The sequence below is a fragment of the Pelodiscus sinensis genome, chromosome 7 (assembly GCF_052426305.1).
Source record: "Pelodiscus sinensis isolate ZL-2025 chromosome 7, ASM5242630v1, whole genome shotgun sequence".
NCBI lineage: Eukaryota > Metazoa > Chordata > Testudines > Trionychidae > Pelodiscus > Pelodiscus sinensis.
Genome location: NC_143058.1, coordinates 46731976 through 46751013, shown reverse-complemented (window position 1 = coordinate 46751013; position 19038 = coordinate 46731976). Strand labels below are relative to the sequence as shown.

The window sequence follows — 19038 nt, the reverse complement described above, 5'->3', positions numbered from 1 at the left end:
AAACCTCCTGGAAAGTTAGGAAAAACAGAAACTGAATGAGATACAAAGAAGAGGTGCCCTCTCAGACTATGTGATTGCTTCTCCAGCCACAACAGCGAGTAAGAAGAAGGAAGAGCCTTTTACCCTCCAACAAGACAGCCAAGAGCTGGGACAGTTGCCAGGAACAATCTTCCTTATTCACTGCTCCAAGAGACTGAATCAGCCTCCTTAAACTCATCTGGTTCCCTTCTGGTATGTGGAGATATAAGGTTGCTGCTGCTCCTAGGGAACTGATCTCTTATATGGCAACAGTCCTGCCTCAGAGATTAAAAAATATCTTCCCCCCACTTGCTCTCATCATTGCAAACAAAACAGAGCCACTCAGCTGCCTTCCCAGGGCAGACCCCCTTTCCTGCTTTCCTCTGCTCCATTCAGTTTCCCCCACAAAACAGCACCAGGACTGGTGTCTTCTCCTGCATAAGCATCCCGGTTCTGCTCTATCTTGCCCTAATTTCAACCAGGAAGCAGAAAAAAATGTCTGGAAATAATATTTTTAAAACCCAAAATTTCTTTAAAAACTCATTGAAAACTTCAGCATAAGCCTCCTAATATCAAATAAACAATAAGAAGTCATAGAAGTCTTTACTGTGTAGGCCATTGATCTTAACTTTGAATTTTCTTTCTTTGTTACTCTGGGACTATATGTGTTTTTATGAACCTTTTCATACAGATGGGCCTGTTCTCTCTCCATAAGGTTACGTCAAAATGCAAAGGCCACTAGAGAAGGGCCCTAAATGTAACCCCAAACACTCCTGAACTTGGAGATAGTTTTGGCCCCATATATACTAGCTCTCTTACGAAATAATTAAAAAAAACCATCAAATTTGATTTTAGATTCTATGCACTGATATATCCAGAATTTTACATGCAATATACACAGGAAATGTACATAATGAGGTTACTAATTTTGCTTAGCTTTCAGAGCTGTACAGGAATGTAAAGAGCATTCAATCAGCAATACAGCATTATAGTGCTAACAGTGTACATCTTAAATGACGGCTTTCAGAAAGGCTGTATTTCAGGAGCAAAACATTCTTAAATTAATTTATTACAACTCAAATCCATGCTCTTACTTCTTAGCTGTTTATTTCCTTCTTGAAAAAGTAGCTGGAGTTTAATTTTGTCCAGGCTTGCCACAGTAATTCCCTTTGCAATAGGGCACTAAATTAACTTCAGGATTCTACATCTTGCCGGAGGTGAATTTTTATAGCTGCCATGTGCTGTTCTCAGTTCTGGTTCTAAAGAAAGTGTGCCTGAATTATCTTGGAGTTAGTGCAGCAAGTGAGCCATTGCAACTGTTTAAAAAAATGTAGAGGTACAAGCAAGGACAGGATCATATGCCAAGGAACCATCATTGACCTTTCCAGGGATGAGCAATTTACTATCATAATACATAGTATCATGAGCTCTGGTGGGCAAAACTCACTTCTTCAGATGAAATGATCTTGAGTGCACCCACTGCCTACGATTGAAGACAAAACCTTAGGCTTGTTGAGATCTGATAATCCTGCACTGCGTAGTAGAGGATTTGGGAGTCTTCTAACGAGCTTACTAAAGTTTACAGAAGCAGGAAACTATAAGAATCCTATAGCTTGTGGGGTAAGTGCAGGAGGGAGGATGAATGAATCAATTTAACTTTATCTGAAGTGATTCCTGCTTCAATTTCTCCAGCTAAGATCTGGCAAAATAAGAATTAGAACTTTCTGGTGGCCATTGCTGATTATGTGATCAGCTTTAACTTTGAAAAATTATTCTTTCTGTTGAAAAGCCTCCCTTACATTTGTGAAGTCTGTATCTTCTAGGAAAAGTTTATGGCTTGATCTACACTGCTAGTTTATGTCACTATAACTACATTGCACATCCCTGGAAAGGTCAGTGATAGTTCCTTGGCATACGGTCCTATCCTTGCTTGTAGCTACACATTTTTTAAAGTGTTGCAATGACTTGCTTGCTGCACTAACTCTACGATAATTCAAGCACACTTTCTTTAGAACCAGAACAGAGAACAGCACATAACATCTATAAAAGAGGGGGTGTGTGCGCGCGTGCGTCCTCTGGCATGTTTAGTGGAACCAGAGCCATGAAGGAGATGGGGCCTCTCAAGGGAAGGGCCTCACCTTCGTGTGGACGTGCATGTCAAGTGGTGCTGTAGAAAAGTTCCTCTGAATCTCCACTGAGTGCCAGCAAGCCAAACTGAGGAGCTGGGTCCAGCCCTAAGGGACTGGAGTAGGGTTGCCAACTCTCTCAGACCAGATGGACCAGGCACCATTGCCACAAATGGAGTCCAGTTCAGGACAGTTGGCATCCCTAGACAGGAGCTGCCCTTCAGGATGAGTGAGGAAGGAGCTCAGAATGTCCAAATAATATTTTCACCAGCTGCCTGTGCCCACACTTGAAATTAGCTTTGAGTGGAACCATCAGAACTGTTTCATTGTCAAACCCAAGACAAGAAAGACATAATTTACACAGATACTCCATTTTCAAGCAGGGGAAAACCGTAAGTTCACTGACTGAATTGCTGCTTTCTTTGCCTGTGCTAGAGATTTGCAATGGTAGAGATCTGCAATGCTTTAGGCACACCTCTGGCTAAACTGGGATAGTAGACAAGATTTGACTTAGTGAGGAAGCAAGCAGGAAATTTGGAGGTCAAGGGAGGTTATTTCCCTATTCCCCACACCCAGAAGACTTTCTAAGATTTACTACTATTTTTATTTGTATTACCATGGTGCCCACAAGGTCTAGTCACAGACCAGAACTCTACTGTGCTAGATGGCGTACAAACAGAGAACACAGAGTCAGTATCTGCCTCAAAGAGCTTGCAATCTACTGTGGGCTTCCTCAAGTCTATGGGAAACAAACTCTTCTTCCTCATCACACCTTCAACCATTTAAAAATATATATATATATAAGGAAATTCGCACAGAAACTTTGTTTAAAGAAGTTAAGGTTCCAAACATTTAGTGTTTTGGGTGTTCGTTAGCTTACCAAAACATGAGAGTTGGAAGAACCCCACAGCGTTAAAGATCTAGAAAATTCAGAAGTAATTTGTTCCATATTTTCAACTGATTAGGGTTTTTGTAAGTTCACAATTAAGGTACTCAAATTAGCTGAACTGTGCCCTTATAGAAATGGAACTCAAAGTGCCTTATTACCCATCTACATCAGCAATTATAAAAAGTAGGAGATATTAATCAATCACATAGCAGTTGTACCAACTCTGGCTTTCTTTATGGTCATCCACTATTCACAGTGGGGGGAAGGGAGGGAATGAGGTGACTGGCACTTTTTCCACAGTCTGTGTACTATCTTCCTAATCAGGAAACTGTAAACATCATAGAGGCATCATCCTATAAGGTGCTGAGAACCCTCAGTACCTCAGAGAGCATGCTCACAATGGATGGCTATAAAACCCATTAAAACTCAAGGTGCTGCAGATTTTTTGATATTTCACCTTCACATTTCTACCAGTACAGTCATCTCCACACATGAGAAGTAGTGTCCTGAATTTCTGTCCTCACAAAACCTACTAATATTCCAGAAAGGGAATTTACACTCAAAACAAGGATCTAAGCGATAAATCTTAATTGCACTTTGTGACGTAGTGGGGGGTACCTTGCTGGATGCTATGCTGGGGCTGTGGGTGACCTCCACTGGCCGCTGTCTGTAGCATGGCCCAGCAGGACAGGGGATGAGTCACTAGGCAAGGGTCTCTCAACCTGTCCGACCAGCTACCCCCCAGGGAGAGAAACAAAGGAAGGTGGAATGCCACCCCTGGCTGGGGGGCAGGGCTGGAAGAGAGTTCAGTTTCTGTCTAGGAGCATGGAGGAGACAGCCCAGGGAAAGGGGCTGGAATTTAGGGGCCCAGTCTCCCCCATCTCAAGGGGGGCTGAGGGATCCTAGACCTGCCCTGTAACCAGATTACATCTGTGCTGTGCTGTATCCTGGAGAAGCAATAAACACTTCTATTCTACGGGCTGGTGGAGTCTGTCCATGCCATTACGGGGGTGCAGGAGACGGGAAAACCCTAACGCACCATCACACACTTCAACAAAATGTCTTTGTTCCGAGGAAATACCAGTAAGGTTTATCACAACATCAGTGACTTACTGGTATTCACTGTTGATATATTCACTTTCAAAAGTGATGCTCTTGGATTCTCCTTAAATATTCATTTACTAGAAACAAAACATGACAGTTTATTTAAACTAAGCATTAGTGACTTAATTACATATTTAGACAATTGTTACAGAAAATAACACTATTCTCAGCCACAGAGAGGCTGGGTGTGATTATTCAGATCACTCAGTAGGCTATGCTAGGATGATAGAAGAATTCATTTGTTGACCTAGCTTCTGCCTCTCAGGGAGATTAACTACAGACAGGAGAGCCCCACAACTCCATTGGTGTATATACTGAAGCACTGCAGCTGTGCCATTATAGTGGTTTAAGTGTAGACATAGCCTTAGACAATGTATTTCACCATTATAACATTCACATTCTCCTGTATTAATGTGATTGATAGGACTGGGAAATTATTAGCATTAAAAACGTAATTGAAAAACCACAATTACATTTAAGCACAGTTAATGCTTTTCATGCAAATGGTATTGTTACCCTTTTATAGAATAAGGAAATCACAAGTAACATATACTTAGAGATATCTATAGCCAGAAAATTTTGACTACTTTTTAGAATGCGGAAAACTAATACATTTGAATTCCAATAGTGTCAGGAAAATTACTCAAAATTATTCAGAATTGGCTGGATCTAAATAAGCATGAGGTGAGAAAATAGACTGGAAGACCACAAAGAGGTGCACAAAGTGACAATGTGTTAAGTTGGGGGTATTTGGAAGGAAAGGTCTAATGAACAAAGCAAGAATCTCCATTAGGTTTGATCTTATTTAACATCCTCGTTAGTGACTACAAAGGAGTGAACAGCACTCCTTTTTATGGACAATACTGAACTGGAATGCATTGCAATACCAGCGAGAATTTAAAAAAAAAATAGATTACTGATGATTCTGCAGCCGCAAGCATCTCATTTTCTTACCATGGTACCTCACATAAATGAAGAGCTGGAGGCATGGCAAGGTAAAGCTCTACTTCATCTTTTACAATACAGCCCTTATGGCAGAGACATTACCCAACATTTTCTTGGACTTTTCAAAGAGAACAGACTGGACTCATTCCAACCCAGTTCTGCTTAGGTCCTCCATCAAGTCAGCTCTACTTCACAGTCAATGGTAGCAAAGGCAGACAGACAGATCTATTGGTTCCGTCAACCAAACCTACGCAGTCTCTGTCCCATGGTTAGGACTAAAACCAGAATACAAAAGGCCAAGAAAATGTGATGATTCTAGGTGACGCAAAATGTTGTGTTGCCAAGTCCTTCTATTAAAAAGTAATGAAAAGAAAAAATATCCCAAAAGACTGGGAACTGGGAAGTAACTGGCAAGATGACCAATATCAAGAGATAGTTCACTGAGAGTGGGCACAACAATCATTTGTTGAAAAGATGCCAACTCTCTAATGGGAAACATTAATCTCTATCAAAAGTGCATCCAACTTTCTCCATAAATGATTTTACAAGCCAAGAGGAATTCAAGTTGCAGGACACAACCTAATGTTTCCCCAAGACCTTCAGAACCTCATGTAGGAAAAATGTAGCATTTGCACACATCCACTGACCTCAGCATGGATCTGCTACCCAATCAGCAGCCAAATCTTAGCAATCTCGCCAATGAGCTCTTTAAGGGAAATACTCTGAGTGAAAACAGCACAGATTCACCCCTTGCAACACATCTGCCACTCATAACTTTAGATGAAAACGTTTTCACAGCTATCTGAGTCAGGAAAAATGTTCATAGCTTTCCAAGTCCCCCTCTAGAGAAGTCTTAGCCCTCTCAGCCAAAAATACTCAAATATCAATAGAAAAGGGAAAACAGCTCCAAAATGCAAACTCTTATTTAGTAGCTAAGAAAGGACAAATGTATTTTTCTCACTTATTAGTCATAAGCGTCAGAGTAGATGAACAGAAATATTTAAAAACCAAGAAGAATAGAGTGAAAAGTGATCAGTCTTCCCTTTATCTCCCTAGCCTGTATTACAAAAATAAGGGATAGCAGCAACACCACCACTGTCCAGCATGCATATAAAGTAAAGGAACCTTCCTACAAAAGAGTCAATGTGAAATTCATGGAGGACACCATGCCTAACATTCTGGTTGGATTAAAAAAGACTCGATGTTATGGCCTGCATTTGTAATTCAGCATGCTATGATAAGCGTCATCAAATCTCACATATCTGAGTATAAGATTACTGTCACCGGCATCAAGAACTCCTTCCCTATCCACCCATCCATAGGTGTCCAGTAGCCTAGGCAGGGGAAGGCTTTGCCAGGCATTGCCATGCCCACTCTGCCCCCAGAATGCCTGCTGTAGGCATAGAGGCAGAGTGTTGATGCCCCCAGCACCTGTCTTCCCAGTGCTCCTGGCTGGGGAGGCTAGAACCATGTGGCCTCCTCCATACCCTGGTGCTCCGGGAGCTGTGCCATGCGGCCTTCTCCCCTCTCTTGGTGCTCCAGGGAGATGTGCCGCACACACATGCCCCCTTGCCTCTTTTCTACTCTCTGGTGCTCCGGAGAGGCTGAGGCGCGCTTGGTGCATTGCCCTGCCTCTCATCCTGGCTGGGGTGTGCTCGGTGCGCTGTCTCGCCTTCTCCCCTCTAGCCCCAGCTCCACCAGGCACCCATCCCACGTTGCTCTCTCAGGAGAGGTTTACCTTCTTCTGAAACAATGGTACTGGCCACTGCCAGAAGCGGAACACTAAACAGCCTGGATCTTCAGTGCAATTTAGTATAGCAAATCCTAGGATCAGTATAGTTTCTGAGGGTTAGTATCTATACAAAAAAAATTACTAATTTTAAGATATGTTGTTTTCTCTGTAGTTAAGGTTATTAAAGTGGTAGACAAAGAACCCATCTTTTACAGCACAATGTACTCCAGTACAGAATCTTAGTTTGCTGACTTCATACACATTTTGGTTCCACTTTGAGGCAGTAGTATGATTAGCAATAGCAGCAGCAGCAGCATCTACTTTATTTTGAATGTCAGTATAAAACAAAACAAATGCATTTTAATGGCAAGAGAATGAACTAACAGCAGATATGTAAGAAAGGGTTTATGTCAAGCTTTAACATGACTCATTATGAAATTAGTAAACCTCTTTCATGTGTCTTTCATTTTAATCAAAGGAGAAGGCACATCCTATCAAAACAGCATTGAATACGTCAGTAAGTTCTAAAATGCTCCTATATACTGCCTTACAATGTCAAGCTACTAAGTACATGGTGACTCTTACTATGAACATTTTCAGCTTCCCTACGAGCTTTTGAAAACGGATTTCACTTGTAAATTTAGTTTGATTTTAACTGAAAGAACTCTCAACTAAGAAAATATGCAAGTCTATATTAATCGACAGAATTTCAGTGGGACATGAGATCAGTTTGATTCTTAAAAGAACAACCGCATTGCTTAAAATAACACGATCAACTTGTTTTAGTTATCCAGTTTCAGAAAATCCAATTTTCTAATAGAGTACCCTTTAAACAGCAAGTTTACTCTTTCTGAATACATTGCTAGTGTTCAGAAGGGATTTGGGACAGGCCCAAGAGAACAGGGCATGGTTCATACAATGTGCCTCTTTATTCTCTGTATGCTCATGCATGCCTGCCATTTTCACCTTTGCTGATGCTTGTGAAAGCTCCCCTTGGAGCAATGCAATAGACTGATGTCATCATACATGGACATGAGATGGGAAGTGAAAGTGACTATCAAGTGCTAGTAGAGAGAGAAGGTGGGTGAGGTAATATCTTTCATTGGACCAACTTCTACTGGTGAGAGACAAGCTCTGAAGCTTACACAGAGCTCATTTTCCCTGCTGTCAAATGTACAAAGTAAAATAAACAAAATAGGTTTATTCTCTTCAGCCTCTCTCTTAGTCATCCTAAGTGTTACTTGAAACACTAATAGGTACAAAAATTTTCCAACAGAAATGTTATTTCACAAGTTACCAATGTGAATACTGCTCTAGAGTATCTCTTAGTGAATCATCTATTAGGTATTTCCATCTCAAAGCAAAAAAAAACAAACAATCACTAAACACAATACTCTTAAGGATAAATTCCAGCTGGATGTAAATGTCGTGAAGATTTCAGAATTTAGGTCAGAATCACTCTCTTATTCCAGAACATGAACTATGTCCAACTCTATGTCCTATATGAGAGAGACTATTTTCAGAAGACAAGCTTCAAGCTTCTTTTAGAAATTCACATGATCAGTTTCATAATTAAGTCCAAACCATTGTAAGTAATATCTTACTGACTACTATTTTAAAAGCACTCACAGGATGCTACTGTGAAGAAAGAGATTTGTGTTTTCATTCTTACTCTGTTTCATCAAGACAAAGGAGAATTTGTGATGACAACTGAAGAATTATTCTTCCCCTTATTGAAGGGACTTGTTTTAAAATTAAAAACCATGAACGAATCTACAAAATAATTCAGTTTTTATATCAAACAGCTGCAGACCTTGTAATTGAAACAGTGTGTCTAAGGCTACAAATGAAAACTGTTCAGTATCATTCTTTGAGTGACAGATTAAATTCCTAATCCAGTTGTGGTAATGGCCACATTTGTAGTTTAACATAAATTAAGAGCTTAATTATATTTGTGACTATTTTAAACAAAATAACAAATTCCTTTGTACCTGTGAATGTAATTTATAGCAAAGCCAGGTTCATTTTCCAAAACAATCTATTTTACACTGCAGCAGAACACTGCTATAATGGTATAATGTAATTCCTGTTGTAGAATGTGGAAAGAGTATTCACTGGTAGCACAGAGGAGGTTTTGAAGATAAATGAAGATGCTATTCATTCAGGGGTAATTTCATCTTAGAACTATATGAAAGATGTTTCACTCACATACTGCAGTTTCATGGCTAGGGATTTAAGTGTATTTTCAGCTACAATGTAATGCTGTTAGATCGATTATGTTGATGCTGTATTTCTCATCATGAAGAATTCTAGCTTTTATTCTGTTTAAAAATGGATTGTCAGATTTTCATTTCACTACTAAATCTTTGGTTTGTGTAGGGTTTACTATTTAGCTTTAAAAACAAAATTACATAATTCATATGCTAAAATCACAAGCTTGTAAAAGCTATTAATAGAATCATAGAATACCAGAACGGACCCCAATTGATCATCAAGTCGAGTCCCCTGCCTTTTCAGCAGGACCAAGCACCATCAAGATCATCCCTGATAGAGGTCTGTCCAACCTGCTCTTAAATATCTCCAACAATGGAGATTCCACCGCCTTCCTAGGCAATTTATTCCAGTGTTTAACCACTCTGACAGTTTTTCCTAATGTCCAACCTAAACTTCCCTCGCTGAAATTTAAGCCCATTGCTTCTTGTCCTATCATCAGAGGTCAAGGAGAACAATTATTAATCATGGATAATTTACCTCAACAAGTTATCAAATAACTATGTAAATAACCAGTTAACCTGGGCAATTGAAGTGTCTGTTGCATAAACATCTTTCTTTGATGTAATATTATTAGCCAATTCTAACCCCCTTCTTGCAGCAATGCACAGACCAAATGTATGGTATCTACAACGGATACTGGATTTTAATATCACTTATTTCCACGAGATAGTACCACAAACTGTGTAGTAACCTGTAGGAAGGCTTTAAAGAGACCACATGTTTAGGCTTGTGTACATAACATGTTTGGGGGGGGGTTACAAAAATCATTTATAATTTAAAGTGTTAGGAATCTTAAACACAAAATCATTGATATACAATATACATAGCACTTAAAGTTGTATCTACATATATGCTGAGCCTCACCATTTTATTAAAGGACGTAACAGAACATTCACTTCTAGAATTTAGAACTAAATACTAAAGAGATCTGAATTCCTTGCTCATCTTGAGCAAAATTCATACTCTCCCTTTCCTTCCAGCACAATGCCTAAGTAATTGAACTTTATATGGAAAACAACATGGGGATTATGGAGCCAGAATTTACTTCCCATAAGTAAATGCTGAATATAAAGCATCCCATAAGCTGGAATACTATCCACAAACCTTCTGTATACCCTTATTTGAAGCCATTAGATTCATAAAAGTACAGATCCAATTGCCCCACTTCTGGTTTCTCTCTGACTGTTAAATGTCTGTATTACAGAAGTCCCCATAAATTTGGCTTCCAGACTTACTAATGGTCACTAAAATAACCCTTATTCAGTTAGGTTTTAATTCTGTAATTTCTTTTTATGTCATTACATGGATTACATATGATGATTCACAAATGCTTTATTGACTTGAGAGCATATAGGCTCATTACAAGGAAATAAAATATAGGAACTTGAAAACACAATCTATTGCTTTTTTTATTGCAAGACTGTCCAAAGACACTGAATAAGGACTGTGGCCCAGATGTGGTAGGTGACGTGAACTTGGAACACCATCCTGAAAAATGTACAGTTAAAAATGAGTTCCTTAAATAATATTGTGTAAGCTACTGAAATTGAGAGTTAGTAATTTCCATTTTGCTGCTCTCTCCCACAAACACAGTAAAATGGTACCACAGGGAACCAACACAAAATTCTTTTGTCAAATTCTTAAGGTTCTTCCAAAATTAGAGTGCATATTTAAGGCACAACAGGATACAGCAGCCAAAGACTGTAAAATCTGAGGCATTTAAATGTGAGTTTCATCTTTGGGGAAGTATTTGGAGGATGTAAATTATATCATTTGTATTGCTAGCTGTTTGTAGACTCATTTCTATTTATCCATAGAATGCAATAAATGGTTGGGCAAGGGAGAACAGGAGAACATTTTGCATGTATACACTGGTCAACAAAATAAAATAAATATATATTTTAAAACTACTGCTTTAGAAAAAAGTCAACAAATTTGCAGTTTGCCAAAAGGAATTATTGAGGGAGCACAGAATGTTCTTCTTTGCAATACAGTATTGTGTATGTGTATGCACACACACACTATGCTGCATATATTTCGGATGCCACTGATTAATATTCTATTAATGGCTTTAATTGTGAACTACATCCTCTTTGTTTTGGATATACTGAGGTTTAGCTACTGAAATACTGTTTTTATAGTAGGCAGAAAGGAAAAAACAGGAATACTGAGTAATGGAAAATTCCATCATAAATAGGTAGGGGGAAATGACTTTTGGTGAAGAAGAAAAGGACACTGAGATATATCACTTATTTTGATTTGTGCGTGTAATTTTTCATTAACTTTAATGGGAGCAAGGCTGCACATATCATGGGAAGAAAAGAGGCTTTATTCTACATATGACACACACTACCCTGTAGCAGGATAATCATTACTGAAATTACACCATTTTCCTTTTATATGAATTTCTTTGCTGTGAAAGTAAATTGACATTTTGTATCAAGATTTGCAGCATAAAATCAAATTACCTTCATTTCAAATAGGACTGTATAATATGCTACTTTAGTTTAATGGACAAGTAGTGAAAGATATATTACAGATAACTCATTGACTCATTGTGTGTGTTTGCAGTTACATTATATTTTCAGGAAATGTATACCAAACTCTGTGAAAGATCAAGGGATTCACAATTGAATCTTTCAGGAATTGCAGGTTACCTAAAAAAAAATCCTAGCAGGATCAGAACAGGAATTCCACAATGGGAATTTTTAAATAAGCACAAGAAGGTACTAATATTCAATATAATAACTCTATCATATCATTTTTTTTAAAAAGGTCACCCCTGTCACATAATCAAAGTTTGCACTGCAATGTGCAAGGAATAGGCCATATAACACCATTCAATATTTTAAAAAGTTACATAATTAATTCCTTATACTAATTTTTTAGCCTTTATAAGAAAATATCTGCAATAATCACTCACTCTCATACACACACATATACAGAGAACTTACTTTGCTGTGCACAGTCTCTGTTCCATAGCCAAAACAGAAACTGACATAGATGCATAGTAGTGTTACCACTTGTAAAGACTGTTAGTAAGTCATTAGTTTTGCCTTTTTATTTTTATATGTAATATAAGTATAGAATATAGCCTTTTGGGGGCTTATGAATCCCAGAAGACTGCATCTCTTTTTCAGAGTGGAACCATTAAGAAGATATTATGTAAAAGGTTCACTAACATGTATTTTGTAAAAATGTCCATCAAAAGTTCAAGATTCTTTGGTCACTTTAGCAATCCTCGAGGTCCCTATTCTGATCAAGATTTTTGGGTGAAGGGGCAAGAGTCTGGAAAATACCAGTGTTCCTTTGGTAGCATCCCCATTGCTTCCCCCAACTATCTTGTTTTGTGGATAGGTGAATATATTTGTTCATGGATTTTATAGGAGCCGACCAAAGCAGACATGAAGACATCATAAAGAGCTATTATGGTTAGGGATGTAAAATCCTGGTTAGGTTCACCTAACATTTAACTGGTTAATCAATTAAGCACAACCCAGGTGGGGGACCACTCCAGCTAGGGATGAAAGCAAGTAGTTGGTTAATCTACAAGACAACTCACTTCTTCCCCACCCCTTCCTACCTCTGTATCAGAGGCAGCAAGTGGAGGGGGAGCAGGAGCTGGCTTAAAAGCTGGTTCCCCCCAGCTCTGTCTCCACGGTGTTGCCTTCCCCTCCCCCTGTGGCTGCCACAAAGCAGGCTGGCCATGGACAGAGGCAGCTCCGGCAGCAGCCACTGTCTGCTAGAAACGCCCACCCCCAGCCCTGTCTACGGTGGGCCCCTGCGGGGCTGGAGCACCCGCTAGCCTGCTGCGGTTGGGGAGCTACTCCAGTTCCCACTGGTTACCAGTTCACCAGTTAACCTTTCACTTCCCTTACTATGGTAGAAAGGAGATTTCAAGAAGGATTTTGTGTAGGTGACAGCCAAATTATGGCCTATGTAGGGTTTTCTCTAAGCCATCTTCTCTGAAGGGTCTCCTAGCAGCCACCTCCATAACCCCATTTAATCAGAGGTATGCAGAACTCTGAGTCATCTTCAGCATGCAGAAGATCAAACAAGCTTAAACAAATTCAGACAACCAGTGTACTATGTCCTAAGGAATTCAGGTACCATAGGCCAGTGGCTGAGAATGAAAAAAGAAATGTAGGTTGCATAAGAATATACTGATGAAAGAAGTCCCAGGTACTGGCTTCCTCTCTTCTTACCCCCAACACATACCCATCTGCCCTTCCTTAAACACACACACAAAATTCAACAGAAAAAAATATAACTGTTCCTGCTTTTGATGTTGTCTAATGCAATGTATGTCAGGTAAACTAATTTTAAAACTATCTGATCATTAAGCCTTTTTTTTTTTAAACAATTACACATCATAATATCATTTACATTTTGTGGACTGCTCCTTTTTTTAAGGTGGCAATTGTGTTCTTTATACAGATTCTTCTTAACTGATACTATTCTGCCATATAGAAGAAAATTGTTCCATAAAGTTTAAATCAGATATCTACCAAAGCCATATTTATAGTCATGGCTACTATCAGCTGTCAAGCCAAAGAATATTGAAGAAAAGCAGGCATTTTTAATATATTATGGTTAATATATCATCTAAGTGACATGTGCAGGATAACAATAGAATTAGAATGGTCAAGCAAAATGCTACATTAGAGAACTTCTGTTTTGTTTAGAAAGAGAACAAAATCACACCTGTAACCCTGATGGATGAAGAGAACATTCATGAGAACCACAAAAGTAAGGGCTTCAGGAGCTAAAGGTAACACTGAGATCAAGTTATCAAATGCTCAACACAACTCCTTATTTCTTTCCACTGTAAAGAATCATTTAAATCATACTGTATGAGGGGGAGGAGGAATACTAACAGCTGTTTTTAAAAACAAATGGAAAACTTCTTCATCTATCAACGAAACAAGGTGCTTGGGGTGGGGGGGTCTACCAAAAGAACACTGGTATTTTCCAGACTCTCAGACTCTTGCCCCCAATTTTTTTTTGACAGAATAGGATCCTTCGAGGATAGCTAGAGTGACCAAAGAATCCTGAATTTATTAGCATTTTTACAAAATACAAATTAGTGAACCTTTACATAATCTCTCAAATAGTCCCACTCTGACCAAAAGAGATGCAGTCTTCTGGGATTTATAAGTTCCCAAAAGGCTATATTAACTAGCTGTGCAATGGACTAGTCCACATAGGGGGAACAAGTAGAAATGAGGGAATAAAGGAACTCTCTTCCACAGCAAGTACCAGAGTTGCTTTGAATGATGACAAACTTCTTTTTTCCAGGCAGTCCCTCTCTACTAATGGGGGGGGGGGGAGGAGGAGTGTCTCCTCAGAATAAACAGCAGCCTCAGGGGGAGAGGGTCACTGAACTTAGCAGGTTAATGGAACCAACATGGACTTTACAGCTCCAAAGACACTTTTAAGCAGATTAGAGCCTTAAATCTGTCAATTATATGGACTACTTTGGAGTGTACAAATATACAATGGATTCTAACTCTTCATATGGTGGAAATGAATTCCTTGTGTTTTGGGGCTATTGGCTTTGAGAATAATGTGATCAACAAGTATACCACGAGTGGTCTTTGGGAGGACATCTTTCCTTAAGCCACCCAAAAGGAAGATGACAGCTGGTGAAAAACAACAACAAAGGTCAAAGATGAACTGCCAATAGTGTTTCCAAATCTGATCATAAATAAGTAGCCAAACGTGATTAACAACATATACAGTACATAGTCACTGAGGCTATGTCTACACTGCAGTACTATTTCGAGAGTATCCCAAAATAGCTATCCCCGTGTCTTCACAGCAAGCCCATTATTTTGAAATATAATGGGCTCACTATTCCAACTTCCCTGTAAACCTCATTCCATGAGGAGTAAGGGATGTTTCGAAATAGCGGGTTATTTAGAAATTGACTCAAAATAAGCTATGCAATTTGCGTAGCTCAAATTGTGTATCTTATTTTGCCCTAGGGTGCAGTGTAGATGCACCCTAACATTAGAATTTAAAAAAAAAAAATCAGTAACATCTCAATGATAAAAGACTTAAAGGAATAATTTCAACTTGGAAAATGATGTTGTATACAGGAATATAAAATATTAAATCTACAATATACTTAGAACATTTCTAAGTAATTCATTTGAATACTTTTTATGTAAGTTAGGTTAGATTTTATCCTACCAAGAAATACATTAAATTAATATCTCTCTAATTTAGAGAAAATGATGCTTTACCTGCACAGCAAGAGAAGATGCATTGTCAGAAAGCAAAATTTGCTCCTCTGTAGAAAGAAAATGAAAAGGACATAATTACAAGAAACAGTTCTTGTGTAGTTATTGATATATAAGCGCATAATATTCTGTGTTAAATTCTCTTGTATAAAGTAAAAAGGCAAATACTTCAACAGAAAATATATATACCGCTATATTAAGTTTATGTTATGCTGTTTGACAACAAAAATCTGATGTATGAACACAAAAATATACCAAGAATATTTCTTCTAGAAATGCTCTCCCATTTATCTTATTTTACCAGAGATGTACAATTAGAATATCCAACTAAAAACAAATTTGTATCTTAATTTTAAGCCAATTATTCCTCTACTAATCAAAGGTAAATAAAACAGATCTTCATAATTCCTCTCGCTAAAAAGAAAAAGCATTCAGATTCCTCAAAAAAAAAAAAACAGTTAATACTGCACACTGTGTCTAGGTCTGTCACACAAAAGAAAGATGACAAGTTCGCTGCAATAAAAATTCCATGCTTAGAAGACTAGGGCTGCTACCTATTAGTCTTCATTACTTTGCAGTCTTCTGACAACTGTAGCAGGCTGCTGAGCCCCAAATGGGGGCCATAATGTGATCTGATGATATATGAAGAGCTGCTAAAGGGAGCCTGAACCATCCTAGCCTATACATTTTAACAGTTCCTTTTTACTGAGAGCCCCACTTTACCATAAGACTTCAAAAATCTGCTGCCTCAGCTATTGGTGCAGTAAATCTGCCAACAGTGCCTGCAACCACATCATTTTACACTGCCTACAGCAGCCAATATAATGAGTCAATAATAAACCAAGGACCTTATAGGCCATGAATAGCTGGCTTATATTGGCAGATGCAAGCTTAGCTAAAGCCTCTGACCAGACAAACACAAAGGAATCCCTTCTTAACAGTTTCCATTTTTCCTGAAGTTAATTATATTACTGTATATTTAATGTTTTTAAAAATAAATCATTAACTGCGAAAAATAATGTACTCACCCTTCAGCTGCTGATATAATGCAGCATTTTCAGGCCAAGGTTCTGCAGCTGTGGAAAGAAAAGGAATTCAAATTCATAATTAAGTAAACCAACTAACAATGTGCTAGCAGACGTGAACTGAGCATAAATGTTACCTAAAGCAGAAATTAGAATTTTAGAGCCACTCGTGCAAAAGTTGACCTAGCTTAAAAACAGCCCACTATTATTCATGCTGCTCTCCTTTTCCCAGGGAATAGAAAGGAATGAAAGAAGAGAGAAATCTGATTCCTCCCAAAAACAAAGGCCACAATATTCTTAAATTCAAGCTATGTGTTACAGATATAAAATAACAGCAGCAGATTTCTTCCTAACTGTATGCTTTCTTGTACATGTCAAAACACACTCTTCTCCATTCCCAAAAGTAATATAAAGAATTCTGAATAGAACAGGACCAACAGACATACTAAGAAGAGATGGTGCAACTGGAACATACAAAACTAAGTTTAAGAGTTTGCATGGGAACAAAAAGGTCTTCTGTTCTTTTAATGTTGGTTTTTTATTAAGTCCACCCACAACCAAACAACAGACACACCCAGCTAAGTAGGCACTTCAAAAGGCAATACACCAAGTGATGGTAGCACTGGAGTTTATTTTGCCTCATCCACTTTGGTGCTGTCACATGTTGTGTATTTGTCAGTATTCTTTTGAAAGACTGTATCATCTTTTGTTCAAAAAAGCAAGATATTCCAACTGAGAATCTATGTGTAATCAATCATGCACCATGTGAATTTCTGGCAGAGCATAAATAATCATCAGTAGCGAAAGACTAATGCTAATAGTGGTTAGAGAACTGACAAAATAACATTACAATGGACTATTACATTTCTTTGTTAAATTCATTTTAGATGACAATTTTAAGGTGTTAATTCAAGGTTTTCTGATCCAATCAAATTGTCTAGTTGTGATTAAAATTCATCCTACTAACATACAAAATATTTTAAAGCCTTCAAATCTACCAATAATTATATGTACAGTAAAACTGAAGCTAAGAAAATAAGGCATTCTTTAATAATGCTAAAGAAAAATACTGCATGATTTCATAATTAAAATATTCTTTTCTATTACTCTTGGACTATTAACTCTAGATTTTATGACAGTTAGACGAGATCATAAAGCTTGTAATAATGTATACACAATCTTGCAAAGGTCACTACCCTTAACATCAAGCACAAAAAGCCTACCAGCATGGGCACAAGAAGGTAACTAATCACATCCGAGTGTCATGACAATGTATTTTATGTTGTCTTATAACATTTATTGCTTTTAAAGCCATCCATTAAAGTTGTGTCCTGGAATAAAAATTCTTGAGATGAAATACACTCTTGTTTATTTAAAGAAAAAAAAAAGACACCACCACAGTGTACGTGGCACCAACTGTTAAAATAACCTATTTACACTACATCTCTTTAATTCAGTAGAAGTCCAGGCTCACAGAAATGTTGAAATTTCATGACACCTACCATCATACATGAAAGGACCAGTTACTATTTGTATGCTAAGAGGTGGAAGTACCACCAAAATCAAAATGATCTGTGAGGTTTTTGCCATTTGGGGTGGAAGTCTAGTGAAATTTTTAACATCAACATCACCTCAAAATGAATCCTAATCTCAATTCATATCTGGATGTAGAGGTCATATTTCCATTAGGAGATGTGCAAAGAAATCAAAGGAGTTCCTTCACTGAAGATGTGCTGTGCACACGATATAGAACAGCCATGGCAAACCCATGGCTTGCGAGCCGCATGTGGGTCTTGCCCCCCAAAAGTGCAGCTCGCGAAGCTGCTCCTGTGCCCCCTGAAATGGCTCTCTTTCCCCCCTCCCCCCGGCTCCCCTGTGCTTTCCGGGACAGAGCTGTAGGGTTTTAAAAATGACGCCCAAGATGGTGGCCATCTTAAAGGGGCAGCCTCCTTTAAAAAAAATGAATTGATCTGTTTTTGCTCAACAATTCTGTTCTGGGGGGCTTTTTTTCCCCCCCTTAACAATTCTGGTGCAGCTCTTTGCATTTTTTCCGCTGCTGTTTTGGCTCTCTGTTAAGTGGGTTGGCCACACTGATATAGAACTAAAGGCAAAAGTACCTATTTCTTGCTATAACAACCTAGATGTCCTGTTCAAAATTTTCAATCATATCCTAAACAATAAAACATCTTAAAACCCTGTAGACGTCACATTAATTTTCTTCACTACGATACGCAGTCTTAGATCCCAACCTCAGGTGTGGGGAGGAGCACAGTCAGGGAGAAAAGTGCAATAGTTATTGTAAGCCTCAAGTGTGCTCACGCAATCCTAGGCAGGCTGTGTACGCCAATCCAGTCTCTGAAGCCTAAAACCTCCATCTGTTCTGTGAATAAACACAGCAGAGATAGTACTGCAAACTTCTCCATGCTGTATTGTCATTGCATCTCAAACCCTGATCTACAGTAACTACTTTAAGGAAGTAAGAGGAGTGTTACGGTCTCTGATTAGTCCAGGGCAACAACTGTGCTTACCTCTCTGTTAGGTCTGACAGTGCTTGGGTAATGTGGACATTTGTCTGCAAAAACTGGACTAAGACTTTCAATTTAGTTCACACAGCTTCTGTCCAAAGAGATGGTAACAGCTTTTGGTCACTGAAATCTGGCCTAGGATAGCATACAACAAA

General features: G+C 38.5%; 1 protein-coding gene across 2 annotated transcripts in view; it reads right to left on the bottom strand.

Moving 5' to 3' along the window:
* The window catches only part of MTX2 (metaxin 2), a 71286-nt gene that overhangs the window by 19820 nt on the left and 32428 nt on the right, over positions 1-19038 (bottom strand). For both annotated transcript variants that reach the window (XM_075933707.1, XM_075933708.2), the window contains exons 2-3: positions 16362-16409; positions 15337-15383 (exon numbers count right to left, since the gene is read on the bottom strand). In XM_075933707.1, the coding sequence (XP_075789822.1) occupies positions 15337-15383; positions 16362-16409 (95 nt within the window). The remainder of the gene's footprint in view (positions 1-15336; positions 15384-16361; positions 16410-19038) is intronic.